The 27,425-nt window shown below is 45.7% G+C and overlaps 1 protein-coding gene across 1 annotated transcript; it reads right to left on the bottom strand.

Annotated features, from left to right (window-relative positions):
- Positions 1-540: 540 nt before the first annotated feature.
- On the bottom strand, positions 541-6,372 carry LOC107054471 (protocadherin beta-15-like). The gene is made up of 2 exons (XM_015293532.4): positions 3,773-6,372; positions 541-2,959 (listed from the first exon to the last, which is right to left on the bottom strand). The coding sequence occupies exons 1-2, from the start codon at positions 6,188-6,190 to the stop codon at positions 2,870-2,872; spliced, it is 2,508 nt and encodes an 835-aa protein (XP_015149018.2). The 5' UTR covers positions 6,191-6,372; the 3' UTR covers positions 541-2,869.
- Between the last annotated feature and the right edge of the window lie 21,053 nt (positions 6,373-27,425).

The following is a 27,425-nucleotide window of genomic DNA, read 5'->3' as shown; positions in this document are numbered from 1 at the left end:
ACTCACTCGCAGGACAGTATGAGAAGCCAAAATGTCCCTGGCTCTGTGCAGCACTGCTCAGCAACTACTCAATAGTCACTGTTCTAAACGTGGTTGTCCTCATAAAGGTAAAACAAACCATCAGAACAGCCACTACAAAGGAAGTCAGCTCAATCGCAGTGGAAAACACGGCAATCAGCAACACAGAAACTTGTTACAAAAACCAGCTGTAGGCCATCATCAACACATAAAAGTTGGGAATACAGCTCCTCATTCATGGCACACAACAGTTATAGTACCACCTGGTATCTGCTTCCTTAAGCACCTACTAATAATCCTGATTCGTCCTTGGGACCTCAGAGAGAGGAATGTGGACCCATATCCTTCTTTTATGGTAACCTGAGCACTGGCACCACTTTGGCATGCAACAGATCCAGGCCCTCATTTCACAGGGACACGTTCTCCTTCAGCTTCAGGAGGAGAAGGCTGTAACAGCAACAGCGATCCTTAATGCACCTCTACACCAGAACAATAACTTTGTACGTAAGATTGAAGCTCATATTCTGACAGATGTCTCAACAGATTTTATTGGTTTCTGTGACCAGACATTCAACTCCAGGAAATACGTGAGCAAGGTGAAATAGCACATTGCTTTGAATATTTTATTATCTTATAATCAATAATAATGAAATTTTCTACAACCATTCATTTAGGCTTTATGATGGAACCAAACCAATCCAAGAATGAATACAGTGCTCAAAGACCACTCAGTGCAGCATGCAGAACCAGGGAACACCTGATTGAATGTGCACTGTGTGAATGTCAGCCATCTCTATGGCAGCCAGCTTCTTAGTGTTGTTAAAGAGTACTGGCAAAATTCAGCTTTGATTAATAGCTACACAGCCTGGTATCAAATAGATCGTATTATTCCAGAGCCCAGATAACACAAAAACTGATAACAAAAAAAAGGTAACAAAAAAGAATGCCTAAAACCTGATGTACAAAGAATGGTATCTTGAAGGTTAGAATTTGTTTCCCATTCTTCATTTAATACTTAGGAGAAAAAAGGACTATCTCAATTAGACATCGTATATCATTATTCCCAGCATGCACCCAAATCCAAATGTAAAAAAAAAAAAAAAAAAAAAAAAAGAAGAAGCCAAAACTGTTACATGAATAAAATACAGCATCAGAGGAGACTGTCCTTGGCTTCTTGCAGAACCGATTTCTGCTTCCCTGGTAATTTTTGTTGCAATGGTGGTGTCTCCTTCATTCTGTTTCAAACATATTAGCCCACGAGGCCTGAGATGCTGCTCCTTCTCCTCCCTTACTGATGGCTGAGCCAGGGGCTTTGATCCAAACTGGCATTCTCCTCTGCTGCCCCGGGAGCCGTGCCTTCAGAGAGGGGAGCTCGGCCCTGCAGGGAACATAGTGGTGGGCTGACATGGGGCATACATGGGGCATTAACGGGAAGCAGGTGTCAATGACAAGCTGAGAATGTTCATCTTATACAACATGAATGGTAGACCACTCTTCCGTACCCAGAATCAAAGACGAGGGGGACAACAGCTCTGACCTGGACAAAACAATATCAAAACCCTACAAGTATCCTATAGCCCTGTTAAAACACGAAATAAGGACCTCAGCAAAGCATAACATAAAAGCTTTCATGAAACAGCGAGCGGAGAAGAGAACCAGAAGCCTTCCTCACAACTACTAATGTGTATTAATGTCAGTAGTAAAAAGTGGGCAGAGCATGTGGAAATTCTGACAGCAACGGAGGGGAAATAGACTGATATCAGTTATGCTGTTGCTATGTTGTCTGCCGTACCCATCCTCCCACACAACATACCACCTGGTATCTGCTTCCTTATGCTCCTACCACTGCTCCTGATTCGTCCTCGGGACCTCAGAGTGAGGAAGGTGGACCCGTACCCTTCTTTTATTGTAACCTGACCGCTGGCACCACTATAGTAGGGAACAGATCTGGACAGAGAAGAGCTTCCCCAGACACTTCTCACAATCACTGCCCTCATTTCACAGGGACACGTGACCCTTCAGCTTCAGGTGGAGAAGGCTGTAACAGCAACAGTGATGCTTAACGCACCTTTTCACTACAATAATAACTTTGTACATAAGATTGAAGCTCATCTTCTGACAGATTTCTCAGCAGATTTTATTGGTTTCTGTGACCAAACATTCAACTCCAGGAAATACGTGAGCAATGGGAAATAGCACGCGGCTTTGAATGTTTTATTATCTCTTCATATCTATATTCTATAATTCTGAAATGCTCAAGAACCATTCATTTAGACTTCAGGTTGGGAAACAAGCCAAACCAAACCCAATGCAAATACAGTGCTCAAAGAGGACTCTTTACAGTGTGGGGAACTGCTGAACTCCTGGTTGGTTGTGCAGTGTGTGAACGTCAGCCATCTGAAAGGCAGCCAGCTCCTCAGTGTTACTCAAGAATGCCTTTGCTGGAAACATTCTGGTCTGATTAAGTGCTACACAGCCTGGCATGGTATAGATTACATGAGTACAGATTCCACTTGACAACAAAAATGAATGCATGTAAGAAAAAGCACATGTAAGAAAATGATAGCGTGAATATAAGAATATTGTTTCCCCATTTACACTAAACACTAAGCAGCAATAGCACTACAACAATTAGATATCAAAGCTCAGTGTTCCCAGCATGCAACATCCGCCAAAGTTATCAAAATTTCAGAATTAGTACATGAAGTACTGGTTAAGAGGAGTGTCCTTGCACTCTCACAGAGCAGTACAGCATTTCCCTGGTACATTTTTGGCGCGTGTTTGGTCTCTCCTTCATTTCACTTCGAAGATATCAGCCCACGAGGATCGAGATGCTGCTCCGCCTCCTCCCTTACTGATGGCTGAGCCAGGGGCTTTGATCCAAACTGGCATTCTCCTCTGCTGCCCCGGGAGCCGTGCCTTCAGAGAGGGGAGCTCGGCCCTGCAGGGAACACAGTGGAGGGCTGACATTGGGGCATTAACGGGAAGCAGGAATTAATGACACGCTGGGAAGGCTCATCTGAAACAATGTGAAAGGTAGATAACTCTTTCCTACCCAGAATCAAAGAGGAGGGGGAGGACAACATTAAAAGCCTATAGGAATCCTATAGCCCAATGAAAGCACTACACAAGGAGCTCAGAAAAGCATATCATGAAAGCTGTCAAGAAACAGCGAGTGGGAAAAAGACACAAAAGCTATCCTCACAACTACTAACGGGTTTTAATGCCAGTGGTTAAAAAAAACAGTGGGCTGAGAATGTGGGAATTCTGACAGCAACGGAGGGGAAATAGACTGATATCAGTTATGCCGTTGCTAAGGCTCTAGACGAAAAACACGGCACAGTGGATGTCGTCAACGGGAGCAGTGACCTTGTCGGCCCCTACCCACTCTGTTCTTCAGAGCGCGGGGACAGGACCCGCTGTGTACCTTACCCACCCGCCCTGCTGCTTCGCAGCTGCCCACGATCCAGCCGCCACCCTCGGGCTGACACCACAGACTGATACCACAGCAACTACTCCGGGCATGGAGCCACTCGCAGAGGCGCTGGCAGCCCGAACCCGGGGAGAAGCCGAGACCCCAGCGGCGGTACGGGACCGCTTCCGCCCTCTCGTCCCGCTCGGGGAACCTCTCCGACACCACCCCCACGGCCTCTCCGATGCTCCCTGCCGCGCCGCAGCCGCGCAAGGAGCAGATTCGTCCTTGACCCCAACCTCCCTCCCTCTACCCCCGGTCCCCCACGCTCCGCTCCCTCACCTGCACAGCCCAGTCGCCTTCTTCTTGCCCGAGGCCGGCCGAGCAGAGCGAGCTCCGCTGCTCGGCCGCGCCCTGCGGCAGCCCGGCGGGGAAGCAGGGCAAGAGCGGCCCGAGGAAGCGGAACTCGCTGTTGACGGTGCCGGCGGCGAGGCGGACGTCGTAGACGTAGCTGCGGGGCAGGGAGCCGGCGCTGCTGTCGGCGGCGGACTGCGGGAAGGTGGGCAAGGTCCCCGGCTCGCCCCGCCGGGCCCGCCGCACCTTGGCGGCCACGGCGGCCGCCGCGCCGGCCACGAAGAGCGCGGACACGCAGGCCAAGCAGACGCTGAGGTAGAGGGTGAGGCGGCCGTCGGGCTCGGCGGCCGGCGCCTCTTCGCTCGCCCGCAGGTGGCCTTCCGAGAAGCCGTCGGCCAGGGCGACGGCGAGGGTGGCGCTGGCGGAGCGCGGCGGCCGCCCGCGGTCCCGCACCAGCACCACCAGCCTGTGCCGGGCCGCGTCGCGCTCGCCCACGGCCCGCGCCGTGCGCACCTCGCCGCTGTGCAGCCCCACGCGGAACAGCCCCGGCTCCGTCGCCTTGGCCAGCTCGTAGCACAGCCACGCGTTCTGCCCCGCGTCCGCGTCCACCGCCACCACCTTGGCCACCAGGTAGCCCGCCCGCGCCCGCCGCGGCACCAGCTCGCCCAGCGCCGCGCCGCCGTCGGCCGGCGGGTGCAGCACCACGGGCGCGTTGTCGTTCTCGTCCCGCACCAGCACCCGCAGCAGCGCCGTGGCGCTCCGCGGCGGCGAGCCCCCGTCGGCGGCGCGCACCGTCACCTCCACGGCGCGCACCTCCTCGTAGTCCAGCGGCCGCACGACGGACACGGCCCCGCTCTCGGCGTCCACCGACACGGCGGGCCGCTCCTCGCCCTCCTCCCGCACCAGCGCGTACCTCACGCGCCCGTTCGCGCCCGCGTCCGCGTCCGTCGCCTTCACGCTGCCGATCCGCACCGCGCCCGCCTCGTTCTCGCTCACCGACATGCTGTACGCCGCCTGCGTGAAGCGCGGCGCGTTGTCGTTCACGTCGGCGATGCGCACCGACACGCTTTCGCGAGCGCTCAGCCGCGCCCGGCCCCAGTCCGTGGCCACGATGCTCACGTTGTACTCGGCCGTCGTCTCCCTGTCCAGGGCCGCGCTGGTGCGCAGCTCGTAGTGGTTGGCGAAAGCGGCCGTCAGGCTGAACGGCACGTCGCCCTCGATGGCGCACTCCGTCCGCCCGTTGTCGCCGGAGTCGCGGTCCCGCACGCTCAGCAGGGCCACCACGGTGCGGGGCGGGGCGTCCTCGGGGATGGAGGCGCTCACGGAGCTCAGCGCGATCTCCGGGGCGTTGTCGTTCACGTCCAGCACCTCCACGTGCACTTTGCAGTGCGCAGACAGACCACCCCCGTCTGTGGCTTTGACCTCAATATCGTGGTCGTCTGCTTCCTCGAAATCCAAGTTTCCCCAGACCCGGATCTCCCCGGTTTCAGAGTTAAGCTGAAAGACCTGGCTGGACCGCTCTGACATCTCAGTGAACTCGTACCGCAATTTGCCGTTGGAGCCTTCGTCGGGATCCGCGGCCGACACCCGGACCACCAGCTGCCCCGGGGGGCTGTTCTCGGCCACGCGCACCTCGTACACCTCCCGCGAGAACACCGGCATGTTGTCGTTGGCATCCAGCACCACCACCCGGACCTGAGCCGTGCCCGACCTGGGCGGCGAGCCCCCGTCCGTGGCCGTGAGCACCAAATGCAGCTCCCGCTGCTCCTCGCGGTCCAAAGGCCTCTGCAGGACGAGCTTCACGAATTCAGCTCCTCCTTTCCCTTTTTCGAGAGCAAGGGAGAAATGGGAATTTCTGGATAGGCTGTAATTCTGTAAACCGTTAATCCCCACGTCCTCATCTTTTGCTTTTACGAGTGCGAACCGAGATCCCGGAGATGCCGTTTCGGGTATGTCCAGAACCACCTCCTTCTGCGGGAACACGGGGGAGTGGTCGTTCACGTCCCGAACCTCCACCTCCCCGCGGATCAGCTGCACCGGGTTCTCAAAGAAAAGCTTAAACAAGAGCGCGCAGCTCTCGCTGTGCGGACAGATCCGCTCTCGGTCCAGCGTCTCCGTGACCGTCAGGACGCCGCTGTGCGGATCGAGGCGGAAATGCTGCTCGCTCCCCTCGGACACCACGCGCGCCTTGCGAGCCGCGAGCTGGCTCGGAGAAAGCCCCAGGTCCTGGGCGACGTTGCCCACCAACGAGTCCCTCGCCATTTCCTCCGCCACCGAATAGCGCAGCGTTTCGGCCCCGCTCTCCCACACGCAAACGCACACGAGCCACAGCAGCACTTGCCTCTCGCCGCCGCCGCCGCTCCGCCTCCCGCTCGCCGTCCCTCTCCGCCACAGCCGGCCTTTCATAGCTCGCAGTTTTTCTCGCCGGCCCCGACGCACGGCGCTGCCGCTCGCCAACCGAAAGCCGCCTTTCCCAGCAGCACGGTCCCAAAACCCCGAACTCCCGGCTCCGTGCCCCGCCGCACTTTCCTTCCCCAGCAGCTCGCACGGCTCTTCTGGGCGCCTGCGCCTGCAAGCGCGCTGCGGCCAGCGGGAGCTGCCGCTCCGTGGCCAACATCCCCACCCAGCGGCCCAACGGGGAATTGCTCCTACGTCTTTGCTGCTGTGATCTCTTTACCTCTTGCAATCATGAACCCTACGGTGCAGGTTACACAGTCCATACCTTAATGGAACAGCAAAATGTATTGCAATTTTTTTTCCATGGGTTCCGTAGTGGTATTTTCCATTTTTCTCCCGCCTTATTTATCTGAGCAGGATCTTTAGCAGTTTGAATGGCCTGGACAATCACAGATGTGTGGGAACATGGGTATGAGAGACAGTGCCGGAAAGCTAACAGGGTAAAGTCTTGGAAGCAAATGCTTCGATCTCAGCTTCGTTCACCATTAAAGGATGTTCTCTTGTTTTAGTCTGAGTAATTCGCTGATGCCTCCATAACTTCTTCTTTTAAAAATTCATAACTGTGTTAGTAGGAGAAAGTAGCAAACAGGGTCCATCTTATGACTAGTCAGGTTTATGGCTGGTTGACGGCTTCAGGTGGATGCAGTCATTTTGTGTCTGTATGCGTTTGCACATTTGTTTGCATTTTTTTGACCTGGAAAATCCTGATAGAATCTAGAAGACTAAATTATATTTCCTTCCTTCCTTCCTTCCTTCCTTCCTTCCTTCCTTCCTTCCTTCCTTCCTTCCTTCCTTCCTTCCTTCCTTCCTTCCTTCCTTCCTTCCTTCCTTCCTTCCTTCCTTCCTTCCTTCCTTCCTTCCTTCCTTCCTTCCTTCCTTCCCTCCCTCCCTCCCTCCCTCCCTCCCTCCCTCCCTCCCTCCCTCCCTCCCTCCCTTTCTTCTTTCCATTAGTTGGGGATGTGTCCATCTCTGAAGTTTCTATTTTTATCAGCAACACTGAAACTTGTAAAACCAGCCAATGGCCAACTACATCAGTAGGCAGAGTTCAGAATATGACTCTTAACGCATGCCATGCAGAAATGACAGTGACACCTGGGTTCCACTCACTTATTCCCTCAGCAGTGCTTCTGATTGACCCTTCGGACCTCAGAGAGAAGGTGGATCTGCAACCTTGCTTTACTGTAAGGTATATCATGACAGATGAGGTGCTGTGAGGTATCATTATGGTAGTGAACAGATCCAGGCTGAGAAAGTGCTTCCATGAACTCTTCTCACTCCAACTCCCCTCCTTTCACAGGGAGATGTTCTCCTTCAGCTTCAGGTGCAGAAGAGGTATAAGAGGAACAGTGATCCTTCACAGAGGTCTTAGGTAGAATATCTTTGCACATCAGAAGATAGTGCCCTTATACTGAGGCTTTCAGATTTTAAAGAAATGTAAAATACGGTAGGGAACTTACTGTGCATCATTTGAGAGCTGATGTTTCTCTTTTCCTTTGAGTCACTGCAGTGAAATAGGTATTTATGATAGGAAAAGCAAAACGTAGGTGAAGGCACGTTGTGTGTAGGACAGACTAAGGAAAAAAAGTCACAATAAGATATATAATCTATATGAATGTGTCAGGGACTTCTCTCATATCTTTCAGCACTTAGTGATGTTGCAGGCTTCCTCCATTTTTTATTTAGTGATGACTTCTTTATCCAAATAAAGTAATTTTAAATGATGAAGAAACAGTTCTCCTCTTGAATATTGTTATTTTATTCTTAGGAAAGAACCACAGCAACATATTCCAGTCAGTTCCTGTTGTGTCTCCATATTTCAAAACAGCATTTCTGAAAGAGTATTCATCCCACATTTCTGCAGCCTGAACAATTCCCGTTTCCAAAATCTTGGTCTTTTGTCTGAATTCACGTCAGCTGTGTGAAATCTCAGAGCAGCCTTGTCATGTACAGATCCCTTCGGACGAAAGCTTCCTCTCCATCACTGCCTCGCAGATCTGAGAACCGTCCTCTCCGGCTCACATCAGCAGCATCGATACTTTCGAATTGCCGTGATTTCCACGGCCGCTTGCAGGGAGGAAGGCTCGGTCCCCTCCTGCCCTTCCCAGCCGCCTCCTAGGGCGGGTTTCTCCTCTCTTCTCTCTTCCCTCTACCCTCTTCTCTCTTCTCTCTCTCCTCTCTCCTCTGAATTCCCAGCGCTCTCGCAGAGCTACAGCCCTGAGCTGCCCTCTGGATGTAAGCGTGAGAAAAGCGGGGAGAATCGATCTTCACCTTCTGGATCTCCGTTATACTGCACTTACCGGCGTATAATCCTGCTTGTGGCTTTCCGAGAGCCAAGCCAACCTCCTCTCTGCATTCAGTCCCATGCTCCCCCGTCTCTCTGTTAAAAGTAGACGTCTCTTTCTCGCGGTGCTTACCAACCAATGGGCTCTGCCTGGCTCCTGATTCCTTAGGAACGGCGTACGACATCAACAGGCAGGGAAAAGCTCGGTTGATTTTCTCCTTCCTTCCCATTCCCAATCCTGCTTTGTACTCTTGGCGTTTTTCCTGATGGTTTTCCGTGCAGCAGATCCTTTGGAAGGGCTTTGAACTGGGACGTATTCCAGTGCAACCGCGCTATTCCGGCTAAAGATCTCGCAGCGAACGGCAGCCCGGCAGCATCCAGCTGGTTCTCGGTTCTATCCCTGCTCGGCAGCGGCCAACAGCGGCACTAGGCGTCCAGCACAGGAACTACACTTGGCCGTCTGCCCTCGACCTCAGCACCTCCTTACAGAGTCGTTCAGATCCAACTTTCCACCTACCATCAATATTGGCCACTCAACCATGTCACGCAGTACTGCATCTACATGTTTCTTGAACGCTTGCAGGGACAGTGACTGCCCCACCTCCCTGGGCAGCCTGTTCCAGTCCTTGGCCGGGTCTCATCTGATAATTGAGCAAATAAAGAAATACTCTTCCCACCTGAAACATTTGGCAAATATACACACTTTCTTAGTGCTCTGCTACTACTCTTAATAGTCATTTGGTTTGACAGTAATAATTCAAGCCAGCAAGAAACATCCTATGCAAGCCTTGTGTGAAATATTTTTGAGAAAGAGATATTCTGGGCACATATAGGGAGAACGGATTGAGCAGAACATCTTCTGGAAGTCAGAGAGATAATCTAGGAGTTTTCAAGCACACACAGGCTGCAGGAAGGTGGATAGTGATTGGATAAGGGGGAATGGTTTTAAACTGAGACAGGGGAGGCCTAGGTTAGATATTAGGAGGAAGTTTTTCACTCAGAGGGTGGTGACACACTGGAACGGGTTGCCCAAGGAGGTTGTGGGTGCCCCATCTCTGGAGGCCAGGCTGGATGTGGCTTTGGGCGGCTTGGTCTGGTGGTTGGTGACCCTGCACATAGCAAGGGGTTGAAACTAGATGATCATTATGGTCCTTCTCAACCCAGACCATTCTAGGATTCTATGATAAAGAGGCTCAGAGCTTTGCATATATTGTTTTTCACAAAAGGATCTCTGTTGTGCGTGTTTCTCCTAAAGTGACATGAAGAACTAACTCAGTATTAACATCAGCACATTTCCTTCTAGGTAGTAGTACTTCCTTTCTACTGATGCCAGCCCATGAGGATATCTGCTCTAAAATCTCTCTTACTTATCTTGCAGCTTTGGAGAATGAAGGGAAATTCACTGCTTCAAATGACTTAAATTTGTAAGCATTCCAAAAGACATTCTGATTGGTGCATTCTCCAGTATCTGAAGATAATACTGAAGAGAAGACATCTGTCAGATATCTGCCCATACCTTTTCTTCCTGCATCTTTTGGAAGCAAGGAATTCTCACTCTCATCTCTCTAGTCCCAGCAGTCTCAATACTTATTTAAAAATGAGCCCTCCTCAGTGTCAGCACTTTGTTTCTGCAGATGCCTTTTGAAGCCAGCTAAGTAGTTACTCTCACCATTGTGGATTTTGTGATCAGTGAGATCCAGGTTTTCCATCTTCATCGTCATTCTCATTTTAAACATGCAGCTGAAAATTTTCTTCATAAATCCTTCAGACAGCGTGTTTTCACATATCCTGAGATCTCAAGTGGCCCACAAATATTATCTTAGTCTCTGTTTTAGATGCTCTCTTGTCAATCGCCTTGACAGTGGGATGGAGTGCACCCTCAGCCAGTTTGTGGATAATGCCAAGCTGCATGGTACTGTCAGCACACTTGAGGGAAGGGATGTCATCCAGAGGGACTTGGACAGGCTGGAGAGGTGGGTATGCATGGTCCTCATGAAGTTCAACAAGGAAAAGTGTAATGTCCCACACGTGGGTTGGGGCAATCCCAAGCATAAACTCAGGCTGGATGGTGAGAGGATTGAGAGCAGCTTTGCAGAGGAGCTGGGCGTATTCATGGCTAAAAAGCTCAGCATGAGACAGTAGAGTGTGCTTGCAGCCCAGAAGGCCAACTGTGTTCTGGGCTGAATCTGGGAGCAGGTCAGGAGGAGGACACAAGGATGCACAGAGGGCTGAATCACCTCTCATATGAAGAGAAGCTGAGAGCTGGAGTTGTTCATCCAGTGAAAGAGAAGACTCTGTGGGGACTTTATAGCTGCATTCCAGTACCTAGTGGGGGCATAGAAAATAACCTCAGGTGGGACCTCTTAACAGTAAATGTAGAGACAGTACAAGAAGTAATGGATTTAAAACAGGGTAGACCTAGATTAGATATTAGGAATGAATTCTCTACTGTGAGGGTAGGGAGACACTGGCACAGGCTGCCCAGAGAAGCCGGATGTCCCATCTCTGGCAACGTTCAAGGCCAGGCTGGATGGGGCTTTTTGCAGACTGGTCTAGTGGGATCCAGTCCAAACCATTCTACTATTCTATGATCTCTAAGTTAATGTCACCTGTGAAGAAATCAAATCTATTGACATAATTTTAATGCTTTTGTATCCATTTTTTTTTTTTTCATGACTACTTCCAGAGTTTTCTGGAGTGGAGTTTCCAGTTGACAAGGAGGAGATAATGCATGGAAAAATAGCATGATGAACAGACAAGCAGCACAAAGTTGCCAAACATCTCAAACCCAGTGTGTCGGTAGTCCCAGCTTTCTACATTTTCAGAAAGCAATAGAGGAGACGAAGATGATCATAATACTGGAATAGCCTTGAAAACAACTTCAGGGACAGAAGGGCCACAAAGGCATCAAAGGAACAAGGGCAAGAAAATTACAGTTTGTGGATAAATGCTTTTCCAATTGATTACCTGAAGATAGTGAGTATGAGTGATTGAAGGAAAGCAGTTAAGTGAGAGTAAGAAGGAGAGAAGTATCCAGACTGTATGCTATTATGGACATGGAAAAAGCACATACTATTTTCAATCCACACATAAGAGAGGAGAAAACCTGGGGAGAGGTTGGCCTGAGGAAGGCTAACCTTGCAATTCTACTTGATCAACTGAGGAGAGAAGCAGGACTTGAAATGAGAAGCAGATTTGGAAGTGAAGGCTAGGAAGGGAGAGCAGGAGGAGGAGCAGCAATGATTAGAGCAGAGAAAGATGACATGAAAGAGAACCCAAGAGAAGATGAGCATAAACCTGCTTGGATGACAAGTTTGATCAAAGAAGTTATATATTTAGGATCTGTCCTGAAGATAGCTTAGAAGGAGCTTGTCAGTGTAAGATGGTCCTGGTTTCAGCTGAGACAAGTGTTGTAGCTGGGCAATGGGAGCACACCTTGGGCTGGACCAAGCCACTCAGCAGCCAAGAGTCACCACCATGATGGCATGGTAGCTGGGGTGAGGCGGAGCTGAGACACCTGGTCTGAATAATATAATAGGGTTATTCTATACCACATGACATCACGCAGAAGGACATTTGGTCTATTTGGTGGATTAAGAATTCATTGCCTGGATGCAGCCAAAGGGTCAATGGTTCTGTGTCTGGGTGGAGGCTGGTCACGAGAAGTGCCCCTCTAGGGTTGGTCTTGGGACTAGTGCACTTCAGCATCTTTATCAATGACAGACAATGGCATCGAATGCACCCTCAGCAAGTTCGCAGATGACACCAAGCTGAGCACTGCAGTTGATACACTGGAGGGAAGGGAAGCCAGAGGGACCTGGACAGGCTGGAGAAGTGGGCCCACAAGAACCTGATGAGGTTCAATAAGGCCAAGTGCAGGGGTGCTGCACTTGGGTTGGGGCAATCCCAGATATTTATACAAACTGGGAGAAGAACGCCTTGAGAGCAGCCCTGCGGAGAAGGACTTGGGGGTCCTGGTGGATGAGAAGCTGGACATGAGCCAGCAGTGTGCGCTTGCAGCCCAGAAGGCCAACTGTGTTCTGGGCTGCATTAAAAAGGGGATGGCCAGCAGGGAGAGGGAGGTGACTGTCTCCACTCTACTCAGCTCTTGTGAGGCCCCATCTGGAATACTGCATCCAGGCCTGGGGCCCCCAATACAAGAGAGACATGGAACTTTTGGAGCGGGTCCAGAGGAGGGCCACTAAAATGATCAGAGGGCTGGAGCACCTCTCCTATGAAAAAAGATTGAGGGAACTGGGCTTGTTCAGTTTGGAGAAGAGAAGACTCTGAGGGGACCTCATTGTGGCCTTCCAATATTTGAAGGGAGTGTATAAACAGGAGAGGGTATGACTGTTTACGAGGGTGGATCATGATAGGACAAGGAGGAATGGTTTTAAACTGAGGCAGGAGAGGTTTAGGTTAGATATTAGGAGGAAGTTTTTCACTCAGAGGGTGGTGACACACTGGAACGGGTTGCCCAAGGAGGTTGTGGATGACCCATCCCTGGAGGCATTCAAGGCCAGGCTGGATGTGGCTCTGGGCAGCCTGGTCTAGTTGTTGGCAACCCTGCACATAGCAGGGGGTTGAAACTAGATGATCGTTATAGTCTTTTTCAATCCAGGCCATTCTGTGATTCTATGATTCTATGATAAAGTTGTGGGGAGCTGGCTGGAGAGGGGGATGCTGGGCATTGATCAGAGGGGAAAAGTCATTGTGCTGTTTAGCAAGGTGTTGGTCAGTGGGTGGCAAGCAATTGCATTGTGGTTATGAGGTCTACTCTGAAAGTAATGCCTCCTGTGTTATTATGTTGGCCCGTGACATCAGAGGCTGATGTTGGTAGTGTGGCAGTAGAGGTTGAACCTGCCCACTAGTATTCCATTACATTTTGTTGCTGTTTGACAGATGGCAGCAGAGGGGCACTCTGACAAAATGGTGTCTGACATGGAAGACATGTCATGGCCTATAAAGCAAAAGTGTAGAACTGAATTCCTCCATGCAGAAAAATTGCACTCACTGACATTCATCAATGCTTGCTGAACATTTATGGAGACCAAACAGTGGATGTGAGCACAGTGAGGTGGTGGATGGTGTGTTTCAGCAGTGGTAACAGTGTCATGGAAGACAATCCACATTTTGAATGGCCATGCACAGCTGTCATCTCCACTGGTGCAGATTTTTCTGAGTGCAGCATGCAGGCTCTTTTTCATTGCTGGCAAAAATGCATGGCTAATGGTGGTGCCTACACTGAAAGATAATACTGTGTTGTAGCTGAGAACTTGTTCTATCAAATAGTGTTATTGTGCTCCTTGTATCTGTTGTAGTTTTCATGGAAACAAACGGGAGACATTACTTGCAGAGTGACCTACCTATATAATTATCGTTGCATTTTTGTTTCAGTCCTCCTTTTCTTAGTAAATAGTTTTTCTCTCAACTCACATGTTCTATTTTGATTCCAGTTCTCTCTCTCATCCTGCCTGGGGAGGAGTGAGCAAATCGCTGTGTGATGTTGAGCCACCTGCTGGGTTACATCGAAACAAACATCTGTAAGAAAAGGCAGGCATTACCTGAGGGAAAGTGGGGTTCCATCAGTTAAAGAGACATGGAAGAATTTAGAGAAATGTGGGAAGGGCAGCAGATACGGTTTGAAGTCAAAGCAGGTGCATGGATCAGAAAAGCAACAAAGTGGACATAATGAAGGAAGGAACAAAGCCACTGGGAGAGAGAGACAGGAGGAAAAGAAAGCTAAGATACAGTCCTGATTTGTGCCTGTCCTTTATACTTGAGGAGCAAGAACATTAGCAAAAAGTAGCAGCAAAACAAAGGGAATCCCGCTATTGTAGCCAGTTTGTCAGGATGAATTGCCCAGACAGAGCAGGCAGCAGTGTTTGGCTTTCTAAGTGTCCTGAGGACAAGCTTGGTTCATCTTCAAGTTTTCCAGACCCTTGTGTTTAATTCTCAGTATTAAATCCATAGCATAAAAAATATTGAGAAAGTGGAAATACTTAGTGCAGACATGCCTTAAGAGGAACTCAGTAGTAAAGTGCAACTTCATGGACAGATAAGTCACTGCCTGGAAAGGAAAAAGAACTTCTGAGCAAAGGTGTTCAAAGGAGACACAGATAGAAGGGAGCTGTTGTTTTCTCATGTCATAAGTGAACACAGAGTTAGGTCAGCATGACCCAACTTAACCCAACCCACTTACATCTACTGTTTCTGAAGCTACAGTGACTAGCACAGTGGTATGCCATTACTAAAGGGTCAGTGCTTTTTGTAAGCTGAATCCAACTAAAATGGTAAGGGAAGTCTAACTGCAGCTCAAGGGACTGGCCTTTGCTTTGCAGGAGCAAGAGAGATCCGTGTTGGGAAGGTACCTGGGAGGACAAAGAATTTGTGTACCCTCTGTTTCTCTGCCCTCAGTTGTGTTTTCCTCTCACATAATGCATCCAGCAGCAACTGCAGCCCAGGCACCTTCCAGGATCACAGCATCACCCTCGTGTCTCCGACAAAAGTAAAAAATTCCTAGAAACTCAGAGTGACCAATGAACTTAGTGGCACATCTTTGACACAAAGCAGTGAGGTTTAGGCTCTGAGTATGCTAAAATAGCCTAGAATCTTAGCTATTATGCTTTGTACACTGGCAAAACTGAACTGTGCAAAGCCATCGTTCTTTAGGAGGATGTTTCAATGTGCTGAGTTTATTCACCTTTTAGGTGACAGGCATGTACTCATGTCAGTATCACATTTACTAATGGAGTGGGCACAGTGACAGTGAAAAACTGAATTCAGCTTAATGCACACACATACACACAGAGAGAATTAATCACTACAAAACATACAGATAGGAGAGGAGTGCATTTAGCAGGTATTGCTGAAGGTGCATCACAGTTAATTTACTTTCCAAAGCGTTTCATAGAATCATAGAATGGCTTGGGTTGGAAGGGACCTTAACGTTCATGAAGATCCAACTCCCCCACCACAGGCAGGGCCACCAACCTCCACTTTTAATACTACACCAGGCTGTCCAGGGCCCCATCCAACCTGGCCTTGAACACTTCCAGGGATGGGGCATCCACAACGTCTCTGGGCAGCCTGTTCCAGTACCTCACCACTCTCATAGTAAAGAACCTCTCCCCTGATATCCAACCTAAAACTTCCCTCCTTTAACTTAAAACCATTTTCCCCTTGTCCTGCTATTACCTACCCTATCAAAGAGTTTGTACCTGGACAAGTGCAACACCCCTCATAGCTCAAGATTCTTCAGCTGATGGCTTCACAATTCTGGAGAAAAAAAAAATAATGGTTTCTTTTTATTTTAAGTTTCTGCATTCCATCAGTGGTAGAGAGGGCTCATGGAAAACAACTTGTTGACTGTCAAAGGAAAAAAACTAAGAAGACTGACAAGAAAGTGATGAGACTTGGGCACGGCTAATTCTGGAGATCGATAAAACGCGGCTTCGGATCTACCAGAAAGTCGATCCCTGCCCTGAGCTGCCCAGGATGGAGCAGAGGCAGCGGGGTTGGAGCTGCTGCCCCGTCCCTGGCTGGGCAGATGTTCTGCTGCAACACCCACTCCGCTCCAGCGGAGGGCAGCAGCCACCAAGGAAAGAAAGTGAGCCGAGAATCTGCAAGTCACGGAAAGGAGGGGCAGGGAAAGTCTCGGAAACTACCGGGCTTCTCGGCATCCCGGCTTCTGCTAGGGGAGGCTCCTCCGGAGAGAGGCGGGTCTTTTCATCTATCCGTCCCTCCGTTCATCCATCCACCCACCCATGCATCCACCCACCCACCCACCCATCCATCCACCCATCCACCCACCCATCCATCCACCCATCCACCCATCTGTCCATCCATCCATCCACCCACCCACCCATCCACCCATCTGTCCATCCGTCCATCCACCCACCCACCCATCCACCCATCCATTGCCACCCTTCCTTGCAGGAGCTGGCTGTTATTGTGCTGCTCAGCGCATGGGGGAGAGGAGAGTGCACCCAGATCTAGGGGAAAAAAGCACACACTGAGAATTTAAACTCAGAGCAGGAGGTTGGATTGAAACATCAATTATGGGGTCATCAGTGAGGCTTCAAGGGGGCACCTGGCACTCTGAAACAAGCTGGTTTGGGGAGGGGATGTAAGTCATGGAGCAGCCATGGAAATCATTTTAACCCTCAGGGGCCTTAACTCTGGCTTCTTGCCCTTGCTGTAGATCAAACATGAAATTAAAGCAGTATTGAGTAGTGTACTGGTTCACTCCAGCACTGGGACTGCAGGGCAAGTGGGGACAGCAGTCAGCTTAAAGCCTGGGAATCAGGGATTGTCGTGGGAGACACCAGAGCAGAATAATCCCTTAATTTCCTTTCCTGCCAAACCAGAGTGTACCTAATGCGTGTTTAATATTGCCCGGGCTATGTTAGACCTCTAGTTCAACAAAAGTAAGTCTAGTTAAGCAGAGATCATTTAAACATGAATGTGCAGTATGTTTTGTATTGTGTTGAAGGAAAATAGATTTGCATCTCTTAAACCTGGTGAAGAGCATTAACTTTTTGACTGCAGATTTAAGATCACAGCACTCTGTTTCTGCCTTGTCTAAATAACCCAGTTCTTCCTTTATGTGCTCAGATGGAATCCAGAAGGTTGTGATCCCATGTCTGCCTTCCAGAAGGGTTTAGAATCACCTGACATTTAAAGGGCAGGCTGTGAGGAGCCTCTGCAGAATGCAGTGCTGCTGTGCAAAGATCAGTGCTTTCTGTTTGAAACTCTAAAAGGGAGGAGAATATTGCATTATCCCTCCCCTCCCCTCCCTTTTTCCTTTTTTCTTTTTCTCCTCCTCTTTCTTTTTCTATTCCTCTTCCTCTTTTTCTCTTTTTCTCTTTTTTCTTATTTTCTTTCTTTTTCTTTTTCTTTTTCTTTTTCTTTTTCTTTTTCTTTTTCTTTTTCTTTTTCTTTTTCTTTTCTTTTTCTTTTTCTTTTTCTTTTTCTTTTTCTTTTTCTTTTTCTTTTTCTTTTTCTTTTTCTTTTTCTTTTTCTTTTTCTTTTTCTTTTTCTTTTTCTTTCTTTCCCTTTCCATTTCCCTTTCCCTTTCTTTCCCTTTCCCTTTCCCTTTCCCTTTCCCTTTCCCTTTCCCTTTCCCTTTCCCTTTCCCTTTCCCTTTCCCTTTCCCTTTCCCTCTCCCTCTCCCTCTCCCTCTCCCTCTCCCTCTCCCTCTCCCTCTCCCTCTCCCTCTCCCTCTCCCTTTCCCTTTCCCTTTCCCTTTCCCTTTCCCTTTCCCTTTCCCTTTCCCTTTCTGTTTCCCTTTCTTACCTTTTCCCTTTCCCTTTCCCTTTCCCTTTCCCTTTCCCTTTCCCTTTCCCTTTCCCTTTCCCTTTCCCTTTCTCACTTCTTCTCCTTCTCCCTCTCCATCTCCCTCTCCCTTTCCCTTTCTGCCTCCTTCTCCATCTCCATCTCCCTTTCCCCTTCCCTTTTCCTTTCTCTTCTTTCTAGTTCTTTCTCTTTTTCTTTCTTTTTCTTTTCCTTTTTTTTTTTTTTTTTTTTTCCCTTTCTTTTTCTTTTTCTGCCTAATAGGATTCAAACTGCCCTCTGGATATCAGTTTGTAGGAACTTTGACATGCTATTGAAGTGCATCTTAGCCTTCCTCTCGAAACATGCTTTATATTCAGTACCAGGTTGTAGTCCACAACTTCATCAGTATCTTTGCTTCCTTATTGATTTCTTTCATTTATGTCATTCTATTGCTTGAGACATGAATCAAGGTAGCTAAAGACAGAAATGCTCTGCATAAATGCCAGTTCAGTAGCCATGGGTGACTCTGGGACAGCTTTAAGAATGAATGCAGGCCACCTGCCTGAATAAGGAGTATGTCGTGTGAGATGAACATTTTAATCCCAAGTCCAAATCTAGATTTGTATACTTCTGAATATATGTAAGAAAAAAAACAACCCCCTCCCCAAAAAAAAAAAAAAGAAAACAGCTGTGTGCTGTATGCACCATCATCTGCCATTCAGATGGTAGGTTTGGAGTACAGTAGCAAATAGATGTTCTTTACCCTGTTACTCAGTAGATGGAGTATGAGCTACTTTTACATGAAGCAGTAGAATCCTTGCTGCACAATCTCTTTATTCATGAACACTTTTCACCAAATACACATATCAAAAAGACATCAGAGAAAACTACTTGCCAAATTCTTTAGGCTGAACAGAACAAACCCATGCAGTGTTTCTTTCTTTCTTTCTACACAATCTTCATTTCTTCCTGTGTATGCCTCAGGAGAAAAGCATGAAAAAGATCAAGCTGGGTGCTGAGTGGCAGAAATCACTGAGATACAGAAACATTAAAATACAGCAAAAATTTTCCTCAAGATTGAAGCATACAGGGGAACTACAGAAACAAACAAACAAACAAACAAAAAGGCTTTTAATCTACATAACATTCGAATATGTCTATTGATACTGTCTCTCAAAATCTGATGTTTTTAAGTTGCTCTGTCTCACACATCATTAATGGCTTAAATGCTGTCTGACTTTGGAACAGTGAGCCACAGCTGGCTGAAAACTCAGCTTCCATTAGGAAATACTCATTATTCAATATTCCCCAGTGTGTTGCAAAGGAGGTAACATAGAAAAAAAACCATAGCAGATTCAGAGATATGCTACTGCTTTCTGCTGTTACCTAGAAGCCATCCATTTGCTGTCTGTGGATTGAGATCTAGGGGCAGCATCAGCACAGTGCATGCATTGCGTGTAGGATTCAGGAACAGCAGTGTGACAAGGGGCAGAAATCTTGGTCAGAGGGGCACAAACTGTCATGGCTCCATTGCAAAGGTCAGCACCAGCAAATACAGTCTACTGGAAGAATTCCTGAATGGGGGATGTTATGTAATGTGCTGCTATGCTGTGTGTTGTAGGAAGCTTTGAAGACAACTTTGCTTTGTACTAAGGTTTCTATTAAGAGGAATAATGAAGTGTTATCCAGCAAAGAGGGGACATATAAATGACAGACAGATAACTATCAGAGAGTTGGGAAGGAAAGAGAAGAGAGTGACAGAACTGGAATACACTCGTGTGAGCTGAAGAAAAATGGTCAATTCAGAAAAACCTTTTCATCACATTAAAGCAACAGCAACAACCAGCAAACTGGTGCAACTAATAAACCAGTAGAATATTCAAACTGATATGAGTGTTCAGATGGGTTTCTAAGAAAGGCTGAAATAGTATTCACAAGGAAGATCTTCCAGCATCATTTGAGGTTTCACATCAAACTGTGAAAAAGTTCCAAACTGTAAAAAATTCCTATTGAATAGACATTTGCACTCAATTCTGAAATCAAAATATGTGATATTACATACGGTTACAAATAAGATTGAGCTTGAAAACTGATTCTGTTGTGAGTTAGTTAAACAGTGAAAGACACTGAGGATAGATCAGAGGGGTATGGGTACTGCTTCCTTAGCCCATGGAAACAAAATCTTAACAGTGCTCTGAAGCTGTCTGACTTAACTTTGTGAACAGATACACCTTTTCCACAGAAAATAAAGGTAGAAATTCACTGATTTTGTTCAAGTGGGTGATATTTTGCACTACCCTGCAAGGACAGGTGATCCCACTGTGAGTCCCAGTTCCTCACCACAGTTACATTGGCTGTTGCTGAAGAGAAAGATATTTAAGCAAACATTCAACCAAATCAGAGAGTAGACTTCAGTTTGGCTCTTTCCTTGCAATCAATTAGCTGAACATCACTGGAGGCCAAAGTTTGCAGATATTCAACATGTGTAAATATCTTATCTATTATTTACAAGATGTTTATAGGAGTTTAAACTTGAAGTTACAGAAGTTAGACCAAAAATGATCATCATTCTTATGAAAAACATGCATACAAGTGATAAGAAAGCCGTGATAGCAAAGTTTTTTTCTATTTCCCAGCAAAAGTATCCCATCCTGTGGGTCCCTTCACTTGCTGCTCCATGGAACAGTCATGTGTGATTATTAAATATTTAGCTGGTGGATGTGCTGAGGAGCACCCTGGCCTTACCTTTACTGCCAGTGCTTTAGAGACAACCTGGCTATTATCATGGATCCTGTTAATCCCAACCCAGAGACACCACATCTACCATTGCTCTGCTCCTGCCTTTCCTCCAGCACTGGGAAGTTTTCCATTAGAATTATTATGGGAATACACCATCAGAATCCAGTTTCTAAAAGGGATGTTGCATACAAAGCATGTCAGGAGGCTCTGCTGGAATGACCTCTGTGACCCTTCCTTGAGGGTCCTATGTCTATTCAGTGCTTAAATAGATGTGCTCAGTGCTGTTTAAGATAGCATACAACATGATGAACCTGGTATATATATCCATATACATACATATAGGTCTATCTATCTATATATACAGTGTATAGGATGCCTGGACTAGTTCTTCAGTGCAAGGAGGACATAGGTCTCCAGCAATTCCTGTGTTGCACCCCACGCTACATTGTCCAATTTATAGATATTCTGATTACTTTTCCATGCAGCACTGGCTGCCAACCAGCAGATGAAGGAGGTTGACTTGTTTCTTGGGCTTGGGCCTGAAGGCAAAGAGCAGAAGTTTGAAACAAGGGAAAGGAAGTGTTCTCAACCACCAGGAAGCAGAGTAAATGAACAATTTAACCCTTCAGTTCCCACTGTCTCATCTTTTTTTTACTAACTTCTCATAGATAGTCCTCTTATTGTGTGGCACCTTCAAGTCTCTTATGAGGAGAGCGTGGCTTAATGGAAAGTGGATTATGTCAGGGAGATTTGATATCTTTTTTTGACAAGATTACAAATATGTAAGATAATGTAAACTGCTCTGTTTATATAATATAATTAGATTTTTATAAGGCCTGACTTTCTGCTTCCAGCATTCAGATAAATAAGTGAAAAAACAGCACCATGGAAAATCAGAAGCGCACATCCAGAATCGAATTAAATCTGCCTATTTGATAGCCTCAGTGTGATTAGTGGTGATATAACAAATAAATGCAGTAAGACAAGTAATGCCCTGTAAAGACTCTTTTTTTGTGCCTTGCCTGTATAATATTCTTTCTCTTCAATATGGAGAATTAATGTTAGTGTAAACATACATTTGTTCCTGGGAAGTTTTCAGATCATACAAATTTGGGATGGTGATGAACAAAAAGGACAGGGAATGTTTCAGAGAGTTGTGGAATGGTTGGTATGGCAGAAAAAAATAATCAAATAAGGCACTTTTAAAATATAATAAAACACAGTATCGTGCCTGCAGGAACAAAGAATCACACACAGACACATGTCTCTGGACAGTGATCAAGAAACTATCAGCTCTGTACAGATTAGAAATTTCTGTAGGCAACCTCTTAAGCACTACTGGGATGTCCTACACAAAGCATGGGTATTGTAGAGGAGCACTGAATATCAGTATACCCTTTTATTTATGGAAGACATTGGAATGCCACTTCCAAGTGTAAACTTAAAAGTTGTTGATATTTCACAGAGGAAAAGTGAGAGTGATAAATGACCTATAGGGCTCTGGACACAGACTGAAAAATTCAGTCTGTGACTTACAGTAAAGTTATAGGTCATTGCATCAGACTCCGCTGAGCAAGTATCTATCAGATGGCTCTCCTACCTAGCAAGGCTATCTGATGTGTCCTTGCTATGATTTGGAAGTTCAAAGAGTTAAAAATAGGGAATAAAGCCTAATTTATAACAATAAAAAGTAATTGCTAAGGCATATGGTGCATTTTCTGTCCTTTATTTTTTTTCCTTGAAGTCTGTAGTAGGTGTCTTTCTAGAACTAGATTGTAATTTTGTCAAAAGATAGTAGTCCTGTTACAGGCATCAGTGGGTATAAATATATCATATATACAAAATTCATGTTCACAAAATTCCTCCTGCACCTGTGAAATGTATCTATTGGTATCTAACACACTCCAGGTTATATATAATGTCTTATCTATTTAGTGTATCCACATTTGATTCCCAAATATTATTGTAAAGGACAAAAAGAAATGTGACAACTATGCATCTATTAGTTTTCAAGACTATTTTTTCTTTATTTATTCAACACAAAGATTCCCCTGGAATTACATTTTAAACAACACAAGGAACCAAATTCAGCTTTTGTTCACCTTTGTGTTACTAGCAGACTTGCCATGGTTTTGGTTGGGATGGAGTTAATTTTCTTCATGATGCCATACAATCCTGCATTTAGGATTTTTGATGCAAATAGTGGTGATAACACATTGATGTTTTAATTGCTTTAGGGCAGTACTTGCACAGACCCAAGGACTTTTCTGCTTCTCATGCTACCCTGCCAGCAAACAGGCTGGGGTTGCACAAGGAATTGGGAGGAGACAGCAAGTACAGCTGACCCAGACTGACTAAAGGAATATTGCATATCATATGACATCATGCTCAGCAATAAAATCTGGGGTAATAAGAAAGACTGAGGGGACATTCAGAGTGATGGCATTTGTCTTCCCAAGACACCATTGTGCATGGTGAGCCCTTCTTTCCTGGTAGTGGCTGAACATCTGCCTGTCAATGGGAAGTCGCGAATGAATTCCTTGTTGTGCTTTGCTTGTGTGCACAGCTTTTGCTGTACCTATGATGCTGTCACTGTCTTCATCTCAACCCATGACTTCTTTCAATTTTACCTCTCTGATTGGCTCCCTTGCCCCATCTGGGGAAAGTGAGCAAGCGATCATGTAGCTCTGAGCTGCCTGCTGGGGTTAAACCACAACATAGCTTTAAATAAAACTAGAGATCTCCATAGAAGTTAATAAAATAACAAGGATAATGATCAAACTTCAGACCTTCAGTAATGAACAGAAGTCTTTTTGCTTCAGATTGAGACATATGTGAGCATCAGATGTTGCTTTCTGTGAATCTATTTCCCATAGGACTCTTTCCAATGAGACTCACCTCCATGTTATTCCTCAGGGAATGCATACATGTGTATTAAGGAGAATACACACACACATATACATATTATTCTGACATTTTGGAAACATTACTTTTCAACTGAAAATTGAAAAGTTGTCTTCTGAAGACCAGATGTCCTCCTGGTCCTTTAGCTTACCTTTGGTTTTGGCTTTTTCTTATGTAGAACCATCTCTACTCTGTCTGCTTGGCCGAAGTGTTGATGAATATTCATTTACAAGGTTATATGCTAGCCATGCTGGCCTTAGTCATGCCTGTGTCCAGCTACTTCCCTACCTGCCATTTCATATTCTGAGATGACAAGCTTTCAGAAGATAAATACCAATCCGATGTCTTGTACTTTACATATCCTATTGCACCTATCTACCAGGCAGTGAAAACCCTCTGACTCTAATTGGAAATACTGTTTTCTGGCAATAAAACTGTAATTCCTCTTGCTTATATTAGGAACATGTTTGATCTATGTTCAGTGAAACTGCTGACTAGGGATTCTTACAAATTCTACATTTGTACCATTGCTTTTAAAGTGAAATATGAGTTTAATCTGCCTTAACTGGAGTAGGACAGCCTTTGACATGTCCTTTGTTCCTACATCACCTGTGTCCCATTGAGCAGTGTGTTACCATTTTATTTTAATATCTCTGTACCTGTAGGACACTTCTTGTAGCCTTCACCACTTCCCACTCCAGGGTTTCTTCAGCTACCCTAACTTCACCTCTGCACAATCAAGGCCTGTTGATGCTCCTGTTCAATATCATGTCTTCACTCTCACTCTATATGTAATTCCTTTTTGCCTTTGAGCACAGCCTGGACTTTGCTGCTCACTTGTGACTCCTTGCTTCCCTCCCCGTGGCCTCCCAACACTGCATAACTGGAAGCGTGCTCCACATTTCTGTTCTCCCACATTTTATTTCTTATTTCCTCATAACTTTTGACTCATATCCTTGAGCTTCTTGATCACACTATATTTCCTGTCTTAAACAAAGCATCATTTATTGCCAGGAAACAGCCATAGATTTTTAAATCATTTCCCTTTTATGTAGAAAGCCCCGCCTCTGGGCTTTAGCTTCAGGACACAGAAGCTCACACAAATGCAGGAACCCATGCCACCAGAATGTCCTTGGATCCTATTTGCCTGCTTGGCCCGAGTTTCAGTTCCCATATATCCTGAAAATCTATAAGGATATATATTTCTTTATGAGAAAATTATCTTCCTGGTTCCAGAAGTCTGTTCTGTGTTTCCTCTCCATTAACTGTAAAGATGATTGCCAGTGGAGGTAGAAGAACACACATGCCTTGTCAGTGGTACAAATGCCTGTACTTCTCTGGAGAGCCTCAATTCTATTTTCCACAAGGCAACAATAACAAATGTAGTACACTACAATACTACAGAGTGCTTAAAACTTGGCTGAACTTTCAACCACCACAGCAATTTGTGAACCATGTCCCTCTGGTTCTCCCATCCTTCAGTTTGTCTGAACAAACATTTCAGGAATGTTTCTTTCATTGTTCTTTTTCCTTTAATAAGAGCCGCAATACTACAGAATATTGATTCTCTGCCATTTGCAAGGCCTGATCTCATATTCTCATAATGTTGCAAAACAGCTTAATGCTTCTTTTAGAGTTTATTTTGCTGCCCTCACTGGACTTTCTTTCCATTTGTTATCAGTAGTACTGGGGGTGTCTGTTTAACAATGACCTTAATTCACTCAGAAGCATAAAGCTGGAATTCAGTATTTAACAGTCTTCTGTCATTCTCCTAATAAGCCCAGGCATCCACTCTTAACTACACATGATTTAATTTATAATGAAGCATTTTGAAGAGAAAGACAAATAATCCCCATGTAAGTAAACCCCGGGGGCAGGATGTCATAGTATCACAAAAGTATTGGGCAGAAGTTTCTAAGGAACATGACCAGGATGTGGGTAAAACAGAGTGGTAATGGAACATTAATGTTTACTCCTTTGCAGGGCTGTAACACATGAATACTACCAATAGGAACTGGGAGGAATGATTTCATGTATTAATTATACAAACAGGAATATTTCATGCTCAGATTTTCCTCAAGGATAGGCCTTGCAGCTGTAGTTCGCACAGACTAGCCAAAAAGGGTTCTGATGCAGGACATCTTCACTCCTTGTGCCCTTTGCTAATGACAGCCTTAACTTTTCTCCCCAGAAGATCATAACTTTTTTGTATCTGACATTGTTGTTTCCAGTGTCTTGGTGTTTGATTCTCACCTCTTTTGTCTTTTATATTAATGATAGTGAAGTTTGAGGAGAGTTCTGGAAGACATTTCATAGCCAAGTACTAGGATGCAAGGGAAACATGGAAGAGAATAGGTAACCTCTGTATATTAAAAAAAGTCAACACAAAACCCTCAAAACTAAGCTGTTTCTATTGATATTAATGAGTTACTAATTTACATTTGTCATCACTTCGTTATTTACATGCTGAGCATCAATTATATCTTCATTAAGATCAGGAAGTAGACACTGGAGGAAGCTGCTCTTCGTTTGGATTGATCTAAGTGAGAATGTTTCAAATCCTCTGATTTCTTCATGACATCCTACAATGTGTTCTGGCGCATAAAACTTTTCCCAGTCATTTGACTGTGTGCCTTTCCATGCCTTTTATATATTAAAAAAAATATGCATTTTGACCAGTAAACTATGTGCTGTGTTAAAAGAAGAGAGGGTAGCAGGGAGATCCGTTTGCATAAAGGTGGACCTTTATACATGAAATAAACACCGTATCAATTTTTTTCATACTGTATGCTGTTCCCGTGTCTTGTACATTATTTTTTTAGAAACTTTAGAAAGACACAAGGTACTAATAAAAACAGTAGACAGGATCTGTAAGAAGATAATACTTTTTCCCAAATCCAGTCTCTTAGTGTACTTCCTTCTAATAATTAGGGACACCTCCCACCCCAAGACATTATCCATAACATTCTTTCTCAAAGAGGTGTAATATACTATGCCTCTCAGGAGCCATGAGTGACACTTGGCACTCTGGAAGAAGACATTTCTGAAGATACCCAATACTTACAGTTTCAATGATGTAATTACGGTTTGGTTTATTAGAGGAAGTATGCTGATATTTTTAATTTGTTATGATGACAACAGTCACAGTGATCAGTGTACTCCATAATTCAGTCACTAAATCTTAACATAAATCAGGTGCCTTTGAAAATTAAAGTTTTACTCTCCAGTAAATGGAGTTAGTATCACTTGACATCCAGGTGAAACCCTGAGAGATGCCCCTGCCAAGGTGAAATTGCTGCTGTGCAGCCTGATGTTTCATCAAGGAGAACTCCAATTAGGCCTTCTCTGACTGCTTTATTTATAAGGTAGTGACTGGCTCATGTTCAAGCTTACAATCTTACCATATTTCTTTCAGCCTCTTGATGTAATTTGTTGTTCCTCGATGAGAGATTTCAGTACATCACCTGTTCAAGTTTATGACCATCAACACCCACCTGGTGGTTTAATATTAATGAGCTGTCTGGTCCAGAGAAAAGTCACATCAAAGCCTATTGTGGCTCCTATGCCTGAGCAAGGATTATGTCAAGTGCAGGAACTGAGCCTATCTGTTACAGCAAGACAGCTGTGCAGTTTGGCAGTTTCCTAAATTGGTGCTTACTGCTTTTTCTCATGTATTCCTTTCTAGCATCCACTGCAAATCTAAAAAGACAATAAGTTCAAACACACTCTTACATCTCTGTGCTTTGTTTAATACAATGAACTGCTAGCAAGTTTACTATTTTCTAAACAACAGACATGAAGGTTTTCTAATATTTTTAATTAACTGCAGTTCCAGGTCCATCCATAATTCTGGATGATTTATACTTTCTCTGTTTCTGTAATATCCGTTTTAAAACAAATGGATACCTATGTCGCACAGGATAGCTGAAGTGTTATGTGTTCATAAGCTCAGCCAGTCCAAAGAAATATTATCAACTGATAAAA

The sequence above is a fragment of the Gallus gallus genome, chromosome 13, assembly GCF_016699485.2.
Source record: "Gallus gallus isolate bGalGal1 chromosome 13, bGalGal1.mat.broiler.GRCg7b, whole genome shotgun sequence".
NCBI lineage: Eukaryota > Metazoa > Chordata > Aves > Galliformes > Phasianidae > Gallus > Gallus gallus.
The sequence above is the reverse complement of the archived record's forward strand: the minus strand, read 5'-3'. Positions and strand labels throughout refer to the sequence as shown.

Coding starts and splice junctions, on each gene's coding strand:
- LOC107054471 (XM_015293532.4), bottom strand. CDS start 6,190: ATGAAAGGCCGGCTGTGGCGGAGAGGGACGGCGAGCGGGAGGCGGAGC. Junction 2,960..3,772: donor AAGGCGACTGGGCTGTGCAG/GTGAGGGAGCGG, acceptor TGTTCCCTGCAG/GGCCGAGCTCCCCTCTCTGA.